This window comes from Taudactylus pleione, unplaced genomic scaffold (assembly GCF_031769625.1).
Source record: "Taudactylus pleione unplaced genomic scaffold, aTauple2 ptg000070l, whole genome shotgun sequence".
In the NCBI taxonomy this organism is placed as follows: Eukaryota; Metazoa; Chordata; class Amphibia; order Anura; family Myobatrachidae; genus Taudactylus; species Taudactylus pleione.
This window is the reverse complement of record NW_028284472.1, coordinates 14865043-14880512: the sequence shown is the minus strand read 5'-3', so window position 1 is coordinate 14880512 and position 15470 is coordinate 14865043. Positions and strand designations below refer to the sequence as shown.

General features: G+C 44.7%; 1 protein-coding gene across 1 annotated transcript in view; it reads left to right on the top strand.

Moving 5' to 3' along the window:
- The window catches only part of LOC148533789 (adhesion G protein-coupled receptor F5-like), a 147916-nt gene that overhangs the window by 96023 nt on the left and 36423 nt on the right, over nt 1-15470 (top strand). The window contains exons 5-10 of the mRNA XM_088467272.1: nt 2221-2385; nt 3582-3685; nt 6442-6500; nt 8475-8614; nt 10080-10298; nt 10801-10998. Of these exons, the coding sequence (XP_088323398.1) occupies nt 2221-2385; nt 3582-3685; nt 6442-6500; nt 8475-8614; nt 10080-10298; nt 10801-10998 (885 nt within the window). The remainder of the gene's footprint in view (nt 1-2220; nt 2386-3581; nt 3686-6441; nt 6501-8474; nt 8615-10079; nt 10299-10800; nt 10999-15470) is intronic.

Below are 15470 nucleotides of genomic sequence, written 5' to 3'. Positions count from 1 at the left end.
TCCAGATTGGCCCAGACGAGTGTGGTACTCCCACAGATGGAGTCTGTTGATAGACGAGCCATGGCCACTTCCTCTACAGGCAGATCCCCTTCTTCAGGGTCCGTTTATTTATCAGGACTTAAGGCGCTTTAGTTTGATGGCTTGGCTATTGAAAGGGCCATCCTCAGGAAGAAGGGTATCCCGTCCAATGTGATTCATACCGGGATTCGAGCTCGGAAGGAGGTTACGTCTAAACATTACTACAGTGTAAGGAAAATGGATGTAGCTCGGTGTGAACGCCGCAGTTCATCTCCGTCAGAATTTAAGATGGCACGCCTCCTTTTTCCTCAGGCCACTTTATCAGCAGGCCTTTGTCTTGGTTCCTTAAAGGTACAGGTGTCTGCGCTGTCCATTTTCTTTCAAAGAAAATTAGCCTTATTGCCGGATATCCAGACCTTTTTACTTGGAGTAGTCAGAATTCAGCCTTCTTTTGTGCCTCCTACGGCACCATGGGTCTTGGATTTGGTCCTGGTTTTTCTCCAGTCTGATACCTTTGAGCCGTTACAGAGGGTACAGATAAGGCATTTAACCTGGAAGGTTGTTCTTCTTTTGGTGCTCACTTCAGCGAGACGCGTGTCGGAGTTGGGGGCTCTATCCTGTTGTCCACTTTATCTCATTTTCCATGAGGATAGGGCGGAGTGGTGTACGTAGATGTCGTTTCTTCCTAAAGTTCTATCTGCTTCTCAGATAAACCAACCAATTGTGGTCCCATTGTTCAAGGACGAGTATTCAACCTCTAAATCCTTAGATGTTGTTAGAGCACTCCGGATTTATGTCGACAGAACTGCTCCTCTCCGAGAGTCGGATGCACTTTTTTGTTCGGCTTGATGTGGCGCGACCAGGTTGGCCGGATTCAAAACAAACCATTCAAGATGATTTTGTCTGACTATCAGACAGACTTATATGGCGGCTTCAAGCCAACCATCTTTTTCCATTACGGTGCATTCAACGCGCTCGGTAGGTCCTTCTTGGACAGCTACTCGTGGGGCCTCTTTAAACCATCTTTGTCGAGCGGCCTCTTGGTCAGGCAGGCTTACTTTTAAAAGTTTTATTGTTTTGATATTTTTGCGGTCTCTTCAGAGTTTGGCCGTGCAGTTTTGCAGGGTTCTCAGCGCTCCCCCACCCGGGATGTGAGCTCTGGGACGTCCCCATTGTACTGAGACTCCAATGTCCCCTAGTGGACGAAGGAGAAATCAGGATTTTGGTACTTACCGATAAATCCCTTTCTCCGATTCCACAGGGGACACTGGACACCCACCCTGCGCTGTTCTACCTACATAAGTTATTGTTTTCCAGGTTCAGACGGTTGTTTTTATCCAGGGTCTGATTCGGATGTTATTGTTTCTTTTATAACACAATTTACTTCTTTGTACATGAATGCTGTAACTTTTTTATCTCCTTTCTCCTTTTATTCCAGCTCCCCTCAGGCACAGTTTATTTAGACTGACCTGTAGGGTGGTATAGAGGGGGAGGAGCTAGCTACTATTCAAATTTATTAAAGTGCCAGCTCCCGGTTAACCCACTTCTATACCCATTGTACTGAGACTCCAATGTCCCCTGTGGAATCGGAGAAAGGGATTTATCGGTAAGTACCAAAATCCTGATTTCTAGTTGTCTCTGTACGGAATCCCCTTTTCTCAGTGTGAGAATCCTTTTACAGTAAAATAACTTTTAGGTATGTCACTATGGGGTTAGATCCAGTAATGTTTATTCATAACTTGTACAAAGAGAGAAGATTAAAATACATTGAGCATATGCTTTCTCTTGTAAGGAGACACAGTACTTCTTATCTCTTCTTATCTTCTCTAAACAACTTTAGGTAATCAGTCGTTAGTGGCATAAGATGAAGATATTATGTAATATCCAACTCGTAAAACAGTTTGTTTGATTTCTAATAACAAAGGATCTGGAATCGCTAAACAAAAAAGACAACACAAAAAAATCATATTACTGCTGTTGCAGCAGATATTTATAATATATTATATATATATATAAAAAATGTGACAGAACAATGCGTTTCGCAAGAAATATCCCATCCATTTTTCATCATTGATTTCTTTCAACAATTTATGAACAAATTAATGAATTAACTTATTAAGGAGCAAACGATTGATACAATGAATTACTGGATATCAGGTATTTTAACATAACTCTGACACTTTCTACTCTTCTCGTCCCCAGCGTGTAATCAGACTGGAGGAGATGTACAGTGTTCCTGTGAGGCCGGGTACAGCTGGCCTGCTGCAATATGTAACTCGTACAGTGTTTGTGCCACGTCAAATCCAAGCAATTGCACATGTATAAAAGGCACAAGCATTCCTTCTCAGTACTGTCAGCTTAATACAGGTAAATGAAAGTGAACCCACTAAATCCTGGATCATGATCAATGTTTGTGATATAGTGGAAGGTGTAACAGGGCTGCAGAGCCCCCCCGTGTCGGTCCCACGCAGTGCTCGCACATCCCTAGTTATGGCCCAGGTCAAATGAACTTAACGTACTCTGCTCTGCATGTGGTAACGCAAATAGATATGACTTTCAAATGGATGGGTTCCTGATGGCCTAAGGGCCTTTAAAATAAGTACAGTAATACGCCTTTACTCCCGCCCCTTTACTAGTTATCCTCATTCATTTTTAGGATCCAATTATGTCTCTGTCTGCCAGGGATGCTTCGTCAGCCTTGATTACATTGATTCTGAAACCTAGCAAGGGTCACAACAACTTTTTAGGCTCATAACCATGGTGCGCAGAACACCCTGAGTGCAGCATAGATTCCTCTTTGGTAGTGTTGGGCTCCTTTTTTTGCTCATGTGCACTTTGATTTTAACACAGTGCGTGAGTTTGTGTAGCAAGAGAGGGACATTCGTAGGTTAGCAAAAGTTTGCAAAGGCCGATGAGAGGTGTTCAGCAGTGTTACGTTACAATGTCTCATGTAGACTTACCTTTGCCAAATTTCCAGATCGTTGTGGGTTGGAGGTTAAAAGGAGCCTCGGGTTATAAGAACTGCATTATATTGCTCAATGCCCAATTGTGTTCAGTATTATTAAACAGAGCAGAACTGGTAGTAAATGAGAAATGAGGATAACTCGGCCAGCCTAGTACAGGCGCGCCCTCTACGCCAGCAGAAAACCGGAGCAAATGCAACTTGTTTATCACAGCGATGGCAAATAATGTTTAAAAATCAGTTCACAATTAATACACATTACAGTACAAGGCTGTACAGAGTAACAAATAAATAATAAAGTTGCAGGAAGAGATGGAATTCTAACATTGAGAGTGTTTAGAAGTGGAGATGTTGCCCATAGCAACCAATCAGATTCTAGCTATTATCTTCTAGAAGGTGCTAGTTAGATGTTAAGTAGAATCTGAATGGTTGCTATGGGCAACATATCTACTTCTAAAAACCCTCTCTTATATATATATATATATATATATATATATATATATATATATTATATATATATATATATATATATATACTCTTAAAAATGTTACAAACCATGTACAATAAAGCACACTTTTTGAGAAGTCTCGTTTTATTCCAGTGACCATCAACCTGAGCCTAAAGATCCTTGACAGCTTCACACCAGATTTCTACAACCCAACATCCGCCAAGTACATTAAATATAAATCAGACCTGGAATATCAGGTATTGTTACAGTTCTAATTCACAGGCGACATGAATATATGATAAATATTTCATTAAATATTTCCAGTATGTTAGAGAGAAGCAATGTCTTCACATACTGTATTTCTGGAGAGCAGTTACTATAGGTCCTTCGTGTCAGATATAAACTTATATTTGGTGAGTAATGATGTAGTCTGTGTCGCATGATTCATTTTGGAACTTTGTTAGGATGGAATAAACATACAATATAACTGTTGATGAATAAGTAACTTGTTTCTTTCAAATTAAAACTAATGTGTTGCAAGGAGTAATGCACCCACTATTGTAAAACAAAAATAGAATATTCTGCAGGAACCTGAGCTTTTAAACGGTCACAGAACTAAGGGGTAGATTTACTATAGGTCGATTTTGCAGTTTTGGTGCGATTTGGTGTCTAGTTTGCAAATCGGAGATTTACTAATGTCAAAATCTACGTCAAATTGACCAAAAATGTGCCTTTAGAACATCGGACCAACCATCAATACTTTTACATAGACGACAATAGAAACCGAAGATTTACTAATGGTCGGTTTTGAAATCGACCAAAAATCGACCAAAAAATCAACATAAAAATCGACCAGACAATAGACCTGCCTGAGGCAGGCGAGTTTGGGATTAGCACTGCACTGATCACTATGATTTGTGCAGGCTTTTTAGGATTAAATAGTTAAATATGTTTTCTTTTTAAACTCTGTGGTGTCCATCCCCCTAAATCCATAACCGGCCCTGGCCCTTTCAAACTGCTCTGGTAAAGGAAAATAGGGGGAAAACCGGCATGGGGTACCCTCTATTTTCCTATAACCAGCACCGAGCTGAACCAGTATAAAGTACAATATTATTTTTATCTTTGACACATTAACCCAGAACCCACTGCCACCAGGGGTGCAGGGAATAGCCCTGGGCTATCAGTCCTTGGAAGAGTTGATCCTTGGGAGAGGGAGTCCCTTACTTTCTGAGGATTGCTAGCCCTGGGCTGACTAGCTTGGGTCTGATTAATGCTTTGGCAGGGGGACCCCACGCTGTGTATCCCCCTGGTATGGAATTAACACCCCGGCTGGTTCAGCCTGGTACTGGTTATAGGAAAATAGGGGGAACACCACACAGGTTCTTCCACTGATTTTTCGGTACCAGATCAGGCTAAAAGGTCCGGGGCTAATTATGGATTTGGGGGGGGCACACCGTTTTTAATTTTTTTTAACAATTTAATAGCATTTAAGCCTTAGAATAGTCATAGTAATATGTGCAATGTTTCTTTTTCAGATGGGTTTGCCATCATGTGTAAACTTCAATTTGCTTTTGATTTTGAAATGAAAGTTCAAAACCGATGGCATATAGAAGTGCAAAATCCGATTGACATAGACATCGGGTTTCAATTGAAGTTCAAACCCGACGGATGATATGCTGTCGATGTCAGTTGCTCAACTTAAAATCGATTCCTACACTAAACTTAAGTAAATTTACTCCTAAATGTCTTCTAATACCCTTTAATTTTACAGAATGTGAGTACGTTGTTTCCATTATAAATAAGCAGGTATATATGTAAACCGCCCTGTATAATACTGTATACCATTAATCTGGTGAGCAGTGACATCACTTAAAACGAATGACTTATATTACATGTCTGGTGCAAGTGCAAATATTAATAGATGTGAGATATCTTATGTTTGTCAAGCTCTAACACCAATGTGTTAACATGTGGGACACCCCGTGTGTCGACACCTGCAAAACATGAACACAGTTAAAATATTGACATATGAAAAGTCAACACAATACAAATGTCGGCAACAGAAGTTTTAGAGTTAGTGATTAGGTTAGGGTTGAGGATTCAGGATTAGTATTTGGGGTTTAGGGGTAGGTATAGGGTTAGTCTTAAAACTGGGTGGTCGACATTATAAACCTGTGGACACTACATACACTGTAATGACTTTCTAAAACCCATCACACTTTCTCAAAAGTTATAACATATTCCACCAGGGTGACTATTTAGGACAGTGGTGTCACTGTGCACCTACTCGCTATTTCCCCCCTCAGCTGTGATCTCAATATTTTCATCATCCAACACTGCTCTCTAGTGACCCCACTGAATTAGGACATGCCGAGGGTGACAAATATTATATACTTCACAGTTGCTCATTCACTATTGTTATACTGTTACAATACCTGCAGCTTCTCAGCTTCATTCCTCTCTTTGTCCTTACAAAGAACCCCAACCAGGGACTACACTTGCTGCCTTGTGCCTTCCCAGGAGATGTGCATTACACTGAATATACACATATAGACAGTAGGATAACACTGGGTTACAAACCAAAAATCCGACATGTGCACCAATTGATGCTGCAATAGGAAAATCTGCAGTTGTACCTATTACCCCTTTTACACCGACCTGCCCAATTGGCCGGCTTCAGTGGTGGTTGGAGATGACATCATCTCCAAGCGTCCACTGCAACGCCGGAAGAACTGGGTCACTGCAGACCCAGCTCCGGAGTGAACGGCACTCGGGAATATCCTGGTTCAGCGCCACAGTATGAAAGGGGTAAGTTTCGAGTCTGATCTGGATTCAAGCCCTGCTCCAACCCTCAGGTCAGACCCGGAATTTTGGTATAAAAGTGGTATAAGACACATCTGGGTTGCAATGATTCCAAAATAAAGACAATTTAAGTTAAACTATTTTACTAAAATCTCAAGCTTTAAGAAATAATGTAACCTATGGTTTTCTGTTTTTACCCCCCTCCCCCCAGTTTTATAATGCCTATAAATCACTGGCTGGTTTCAAATCTGCAATCATTTCAAATTTCAGGTAAGCGTTAGTTTAAATTGTCTTTCTATGGGACAAGGTTTATTTTCCAAGGAATTTATCAAACAGTTTGTTTACAAATATTGGCATTTAGCAAATATTTGGGGAAAAGTTTGTTTAAAAATAAATTATTATTGTGTGTAACCAGGGTCGGACTGACCAACAGGTGTACAGGAAAAATTCCATCCTCTGGGGGTCAGTTACTTGCTGGAGCAGGATCATGAATGAACTTGGGTGCTTGGTTTGTTTTATGGAAACTAGATTAGCCTTCCTGCCAATCAAAGACGGTGGTCCTGATACACCCCTGTCCCCGTTTTCTTTATAAAGGGGCGCTGCTCTTTGCATGTCCTATCTAATGGTTGGCTAAGTCTGTCTGTGGTGGCTGGCCACTCCCCCTCTGGTGGTTGGTCACACCCCTTAAGCTTGGGCCCCTAACACTGCATTCCCTGGTGTGTCCTTCATGCCCCAGTCTGACAATGTGTGTAACGCTCGGACATTCAGCATAAATCTTAGATACCAGTGTGTGCCTAGAGACATTAGAGATAAGTGATCTAAACCAGACAAATCGCCGGCAGCATGGCACTCGCTAACGCAGTCGCCCGTCGGCCCTGCACTGGCCGATGTCCCTGATATGTTGCTCCGATCCACCGGATCAGGCGACATATCGCTTACAGTGTGTACCGGCATGATTCTAAGATCTGTATATCACTTCAACTGTTCAGCCGTATTAGCTGTTATTCTCACAATGCTGTTTAATCCATGTGTTCACTCATATGCAGAGATTAATTACAGTAGAATCCGTTGTTAATTATTGCAAATTGTAAACCCGTTTTGCCTATAAACTGTGGGTTATTCATCTATTCATACTGCATCATTTTATGATCGCACACCCTACAGCTCTGCCATTTATACAGATCATTTAAATAATAAAGGCATGGACACTAGTATTATTTTCTTTCAAGTCACTAGCTAGCCCTGTCTCCTTTAAAAAAAGTATACGACTGCTTAGTGTCTCACTAGCAGATCTAAATTTCAACCATAATGTGAGCATATTGGTGCCGCCTCACAGCGGTCACTTTATCAGTCAACTGCGATTACGTGCGCAGACGGCCGACTGTTGCGTTCTGCTCATGTGTATGCATCGCAGTGATCATGTGCAAAGGTTTCACTGTGATCGCAGACACTACGCAGACCCATTGCAGAGTGACTGACAGAAAGTGAGTGTTTGGGGGTGTTGACAAGGGGGGTGGGGTCGGCGAAATGCCGGCGTGTCAGTGCGTTTGAACGCCGTTACAGGGTTGTGCATAAATTAGCCACTGCGATGGTATACGCAGCTTGGGCTTTCAGTGCGTGTGACGAGGTCAGAACCTTGTGCAAGTGTGCATGAGGCTGCGATGGTACTCGATATTACCGATGGTTTCGCTGTTTTGCTAAGTATTACAGATGTGAAGTGGGGAAGTGGGCATCCTTATGTGAGGCTGCAATAGCATAGCGATTGCAAACATTAGTATATTTTCGCCCTGGGTCTGCGTGTGTAATCGCAGCTGTCGATCAATCAATAATAAGGGCCGATGTTATAATTTTATAACAATGTAATTACAATAATGTCTCTACTCACGGTTACTCAGATCATGTATGCTTACAGACTCGGGCTCCCTTTTATTAATGATCGCACTTACAATGCGATCTGGGCACGCCAGTACTGTCCATGATCGCATCGCATTGTCCTATAAATCATTCACTATGGGCCTGATTCAGACCCACTCGCTAGGATGCGATCGCTCGCTCCCAGCGTATGTTCGATACAGGTCCTATGTTCGATACAGGCATCAATACACATATTATCACAATTCAGGCACATAATGATACATTAACAGCTAATGACGACTCATGTTTGCCTGTAGCTTTTTCAAAGTGCTACGTGTTATAACTTATTACCAAATTAAAGTTTTCCATAATGTTTGTTATCCATTTCAGACCTGGGAGTATTATAACGGATTACACCATTGTCACCGAGCCGACCACTCCTTCTGCAATTGCGTCAGCCAACCAGGATCTTGTAACCATGCTGAGCTCTAACTACTCCATAGACCCAACAATTCAAACTGTATTGACAGGTAATAACTTGTGACCTTTGTTTTACAATGGTAAACGATTGTTTTAGAACAAAGTTGCAGCCAGTGCTCCTGTTGCAGTTGGGGCAGGAGGACATAGAAGTGAATTCAGCAGTAACATCCAAAAGATCCATTAGTAATTAGCCCGCTGTTAATTGGTGTTTGCTGTTAAACAAGATATTATATAATGAAGCCTGTATGTAATGTTACCTTCTGAGAGATACAGGGAGAAGGTTCAGATGGGAGGGGGAACATATTGCTTTCCCAAGCATAGTTAGTGAACTGGGGTTTTAATGACGAGCTTCGCTGTGAACGCCTCAATGTAGCCCCGCCACCTGCTGCGTAATGCTGCAATGTGGGAGGGTGGTCCTGTGGTAATTTCTGGAAGAGTAAGCAAATATGTACTGGGTACTACTATGCCCGGAGTCCTCATACTGCAGACAAGCAAAATCCGTATGTACCAAAAGAGAATTTTAGATCTGGTTACCAACTACATCTTGTTCCTTGTCTTCATTCGGTCGTTCACTGCTAGTTCTCCACTCTTGCTTTTACAGTAGTCAGGAATGGCCGTGTCTGATCTACCATTAGGCAGATTAGGCCACAGCCTAGGGCGTCTGCACTTGGGCATGCAGTTGTCAGTAATAAAATGAAGACCTAATTCATTCGGGTGTAGTAGGTTCAAGTCCCGACAGCGGCAACCCGACAAGGGTGAAGATCCCGATCGTCCCTAAGGTAAGTATGGCTAACATAATTCCCCCCCCCAACCCTAACCCCCCCTTCCCCTAGCCTAAACCTAACCCTCCCGGGGGAGTGCCTAACCCTAAATCCCCCCAGGAACTCTAAACCTAGCCCTCCCCCCCCACGGCTGACCGTACCCGGCGCCCGGCTTACCTTCGTTCGATATGCCGGGCATCGGTCTTCCAGCTTATGGTAAATGACAGGCGTCCAGTTTTCGACGCCTGTCATTAGTACCACGCTGGGATTAGAAGGTCTGGAAGCCGGCGGTCGGCATTTAAAGTAAACCATCGGCTTCCAGACTACATCCCATTCATTCCATGTTTGCGTCAGCCACACAAGCTTAAAGAACCTTGGAAATAATTATCTAGGCACCCCGAAATAGTGTTGAGGGAAAAGTTCTCAACCAGATGGCTTTGCCGATGTGGCCATATAACTTACTGCTAAGACCTTTGCTTTATGTACATTGTGCTACTGCACTCCACAAACATCACTAGATCACCAGAAGCCAAAATCAAATACTGTCAGTTGTATAACCTTCATTATCTGCTCATGTGCACCATGAATGGTGATTTCCTCAACGCGCATACTCAACGTGCTGTGCGTTAGCAGCATTACAGAGGAAGCTACAACTATATTAGCCTAGGGCGTCCTGAAGCTTTAATCAGCTCCCGCACTAATGGATGTAATCCTGAAGTCATTTATTTTTTTATTGTTTTTCCTATATTTACAGGCTACAGCAGCATCGTAGCTTCTCCGTCAACTGTCTTCTTCGGTGACCAAGTGATCCTGACGTGCACATCGAACATCGCCTCTTTTTCCAGTGCCTCGTGGTATTTCAATAACACACAAAAAATCACTAACAGTTCATACAGTTCATTCACCACAGTGCCCATTGGGAGTGGAATACAGTCCATTTTAACAATAAATCGCGCATCATTGAACGATACCGGTAAGTATGTAGGATACCTGCCCTAGTTTGTTCTACAAAGGTTATTAATAATGTTATTAACATTAGTTATTAAAAAAATGTTGCCCTGTCACCAGTATTGAATCCAACATGTTACATTGTGTAGGTATAAAAAGTATAAAAGTACACTTCACGTCTAATCAGGGGTGCCAGAACATTTTTATGTTTGGGGGTGGGGGCAAGATATAATTTCTAGCTATCTATTCTATCTATCTAAAATCTATCTATCTATCTATCTATCTATCTATCTATCTATCTATCTCATATCTATCTATCTGTCTATCTATCTATCTATCTGTCTATGTCCTATCTATCTATCTATCTATCTATCTATCTATCTATCTATCTATCTATCTATCTCATATCTATCTCATATCTATCTATCTATCTATCTATCTATCTATCTATCTATCTCATATCTATCTATAATTGGACTGCTTTGTTTTCTTATAGAATTTATTTACATCTTTTTTGTCTATTTTAGGAACGTATATGTGCACCATAGACTTGGACATGAACTCTTACATAGTACAGACGGATTTGTATGTTGGAAACTTCGATCTCACTGTAATGAACACAGCCGTCACTTGCAATAATACAGGCTATTCTGTAATACAGTGCTGCACACAAGGGGGAAGTCCATCGTTTGATCTTACCTGCCAAACTATCTCGTCTATTAGAGGTAAATATTCAATTAAACTTCTTTGCTGGGAAAACTGGAGTCATCATTGTGACTGGGAGGCATCGCACAACCTTCCCAGTTTGACAACAATCTCTCACATCAAGAGATGATAGAGAGGTAACCTGTGGACGGACAACAATCCCAAGCAGGCTCTGCCAGTTGTAGGTAGCCTGTGACTCTCATGGTGCCTTACCAGCCTTTAGTCGCCATGTTTGCAGCATCGGCCATCTTAGTAAGCCTAAGCTCACTCAGAATGGCCACCTCCTGCCCGCTTGTGAGGCATTGGCATGTGGTGAGGCCAGTGGCTGGTGAGGCACTGGCCAGTATCAGAGTCAGATTTATACACACATATAGTATATAGACCCGAAAGGTACCTTATATTCACCATTCAATTGGCAGGCTGTATAATACATTGCCCTGTATCTCAACAGAATGTACAGCACAGGAATACTCAAAGCCAACAGCACAATAACTAGCAATACATTCACCTGTATCTGAACAACTCAGGATTTATTGAGTTTTGCAATAGGTGGTTATACTCATGTAAATAATCTCATTTATTCCAGTTAAGACCTAACACTAAAACATATATAAATATCCTGTCCAGGGCTTCAGTTTCCCTAATAGCGGGTGCGGCGATATTAAGGTAACGAAAGACCTGGACAATAAAATAGCCACTTAGTGAGTATGGGCCCAGCAGACTGACACTGAAACTCTCCCAGTCACAGAGTACAGCACTGACAGTGACAGCCGAAGACAGTCACAGAGTACAGCACTGACAGTGACAGCCGGAGACAGTCACAGAGTACAGCACTGACAGTGACGGCCGGAGACAGTCACAGAGTACAGCACTGAGAGTGACGGCCGGAGACAGTCACAGAGTACAGCACTGACACTGACAGCCGAAGACAGTCACAGAGTACAGCACTGACAGTGACAGCCGGATACAGTCACAGAGTACAGCACTGACAATGACAGCCGGAGACAGTCACAGAGTACAGGACTGACAGTGACAGCCGGAGACAGTCACAGAGTACAGCACTGACAGTGACAGCCGGAGACAGTCACAGAGTACAGCACTGACAGTGACAGCCGGAGACAGTCACAGAGTACAGCACTGACAGTGACGGCCGGAGACAGTCACAGAGTACAGCACTGACAGTGACGGCCGGAGACAGTCACAGAGTACAGCACTGACAGTGACGGCCGGAGACAGTCACAGAGTACAGCACTGACAATGACGGCCGGAGACAGTCACAGAGTACAGCACTGACAGTGACGGCCGGAGACAGTCACAGAGTACAGCACTGACAGTGACGGCCGGAGACAGTCACAGAGTACAGCACTGACAGTGACAGCCGGAGACAGTCACAGAGTACAGCACCGACAGTGACAGCCGGAGACAGTCACAGAGTACAGCACTGACAGTGACGGCCGGAGACAGTGACGGCCGGATACAGTCACAGAGTACAGCACTGACAGTGACAGCCGGAGACAGTCACAGAGTACAGCACTGACAGTGACAGCCGGAGACAGTCACAGAGTACAGCACTGACAGTGACAGCCGGAGACAGTCACAGAGTACAGCACTGACAGTGACAGCTGGAGACAGTCACAGAGTACAGCACTGACAGTGACAGCCGGAGACAGTCACAGAGTACAGCACTGACAGTGACAGCTGGAGACAGTCACAGAGTACAGCACTGACAGTGACGGCCGGAGACAGTCACAGAGTACAGCACCGACAGTGACGGCCGGAGACAGTCACAGAGTACAGCACCGACAGTGACGGCCGGAGACAGTCACAGAGTACAGCACCGACAGTGACGGCCGGAGACAGTCACAGAGTACAGCACCGACAGTGACAGCCGGAGACAGTCACAGAGTACAGCACTGACAGCCGAAGACAGTCACAGAGTACAGCACTGACAGTGACAGCCGGAGACAGTCACAGAGTACAGCACCGACAGTGACAGCCGGAGACAGTCACAGAGTACAGCACTGACAGTGACGGCCGGAGACAGTGACGGCCGGATACAGTCACAGAGTACAGCACTGACAGTGACAGCCGGAGACAGTCACAGAGTACAGCACTGACAGTGACAGCCGGAGACAATCACAGAGTACAGCACTGACAGTGACAGCCGGAGACAGTCACAGAGTACAGCACTGACAGTGACAGCCGGAGACAGTCACAGAGTACAGCACTGACAGTGACAGCCGGAGACAGTCACAGAGTACAGCACTGACAGTGACAGCTGGAGACAGTCACAGAGTACAGCACTGACAGTGACGGCCGGAGACAGTCACAGAGTACAGCACTGACAGTGACGGCCGGAGACAGTCACAGAGTACAGCACCGACAGTGACGGCCGGAGACAGTCACAGAGTACAGCACCGACAGTGACGGCCGGAGACAGTCACAGAGTACAGCACCGACAGTGACAGCCGGAGACAGTCACAGAGTACAGCACTGACAGCCGAAGACAGTCACAGAGTACAGCACTGACAGTGACAGCCGGAGACAGTCACAGTGACGGCCGGATACAGGACCTCATTCAGAGTTGGTCGTTGCGGCCGCACGGTCGTAAGGTAAAAGGGGCCGGATATGCAAATAAAGCGCTCGCAATTTGCGGCGTTAAGATGGGATCATTAGCTGGACGAGCGAGGGGAGGATGCGGCCGTAAGACTAAAAATACGCCCCCTTCTCGTTCCCATTACACGTCATCTCCGGGCATATAAGGATTAATCGAGACCATCGGGAACCATCAGAGCTGGTCGTAGACCTTAAGGTTGACCATACCCTCTCTTAAGCACTACGATCAAGTCAGTGTAAAAACCTCCCATGTCACATGTGCCATGACACTACTTAGTTAATTATGAACTCCCATAAAACGCCGTTTGCATAGTCAGGCACGCCTGCGTTCGGATCTCCACTCCCCCGTTCACAAGCACCTTCCCCTGTTACCACCCACAAACCCCTCATCCTGTCACTCAAACTAACGACCTGGCCAACTTGAAGGAGAGAGCAATTTCTGATCGTAATAGCTAGTTTGCGCACGCGCATTGCGAATTTTACGTATGCGCAGTTTAGAGAACATCGGTGGCGTACGATCGTGCGGTCGCAACGACCCACTCTGAATGAGGTCCACAATCGCAGAGTACAGCACTGACAGTGACGGCTGGAGACAGTCACAGAGTACAGCACTGACATTGACGGCCGGAGACAGTCACAGATTACAGCACTGACAGTGACGGCCGGAGACAGTCACAGAGTACAGCACTGACAGTGACGGCCGGAGACAGTCACAGAGTACAGCACTGACCGTGACGGCCGGAGACAGTCACAGAGTACAGCACTGACAGTGACAGCCGTATACAGTCTCTGTCAGAGCTGGGTCTGATGCCCAATCCCATCTGCCTCACTGACAGGGGTGTGCCTTGATGTGGGCTGAAAGCCCGGCCCTGTCAATGAGGCACTTGTATAGGTGCCGCTTCTCCTGCTTTTTCAAATGGCCTTTGACTGCCCGCGGCTTAGCCCCACCCCCTGCTTCATCCCCATTACTATTCTCAGCGGGAGACATCCAGTGCGCACTCTGACTATCCCTGCACGCCGGAGGCGTGCCCGATAGTAGTCGGGAGCTGCAGGAGGATGTCATGCACAGGCCTCAGTGCTGTCTCTCCTCTTATTTTTTTTTTTTTACAAATTATTATAATTTTGTTAAATAAATTGCATGAACTCGCTGCAAATGACGTAACAGGGAGGAGGTGCCTAGATGGCTAACATTCCTACCTTTACTAACTTTGGCCTCACAAATGGTACAGATGCCTTCACAGGATTTGGGTTAAAATAATTCCACATCCAAGACGTGGCTTTTCTGGTCTTATGCCCAGACGTCACCCCAGCCTATTACCACAGTTTATATCATTACCCCAACCTATACCATCACCCGAGCCTGTATAGTCACCCCAACCTGTAACCCCATTTTATATTGTCACTCAAGTTTATATCGTCACCCAGCCTATAACCCCCTGTGTATATCAATATCCCATCCTATACCAGCACCCAAGCCTGTATCATCACCCTAGCCTGTAACAGCATATTATATTGTCACCCCAGTTTATATAGTCACCCCAGCCTATAACCCCAGTTTATATTGTTACCCCAGCCTATACCATCACCCCAGATTATACCAGCACCCAATCCTATATCATCACCCCATCCCATGTGGTGTATAAAATACAGCTGTGCTCCATGTTAGATTGGGGATTCATTATCCACTTCAGTGGGTGTGAGCTCCATTTCAGTCCATATCACCACAACCCCTACACATCTTCTGACCTGGGCTACAGGAGGAGCAGCTGCACTCTGGAATACGACTGCATGGAGTTGCCCCTCTGACTCACTGGAATTCAGATAGAGGGGCCATGGGTAGGGAGTAGGGACACTATATTCAGAGAACGCAGTTTTA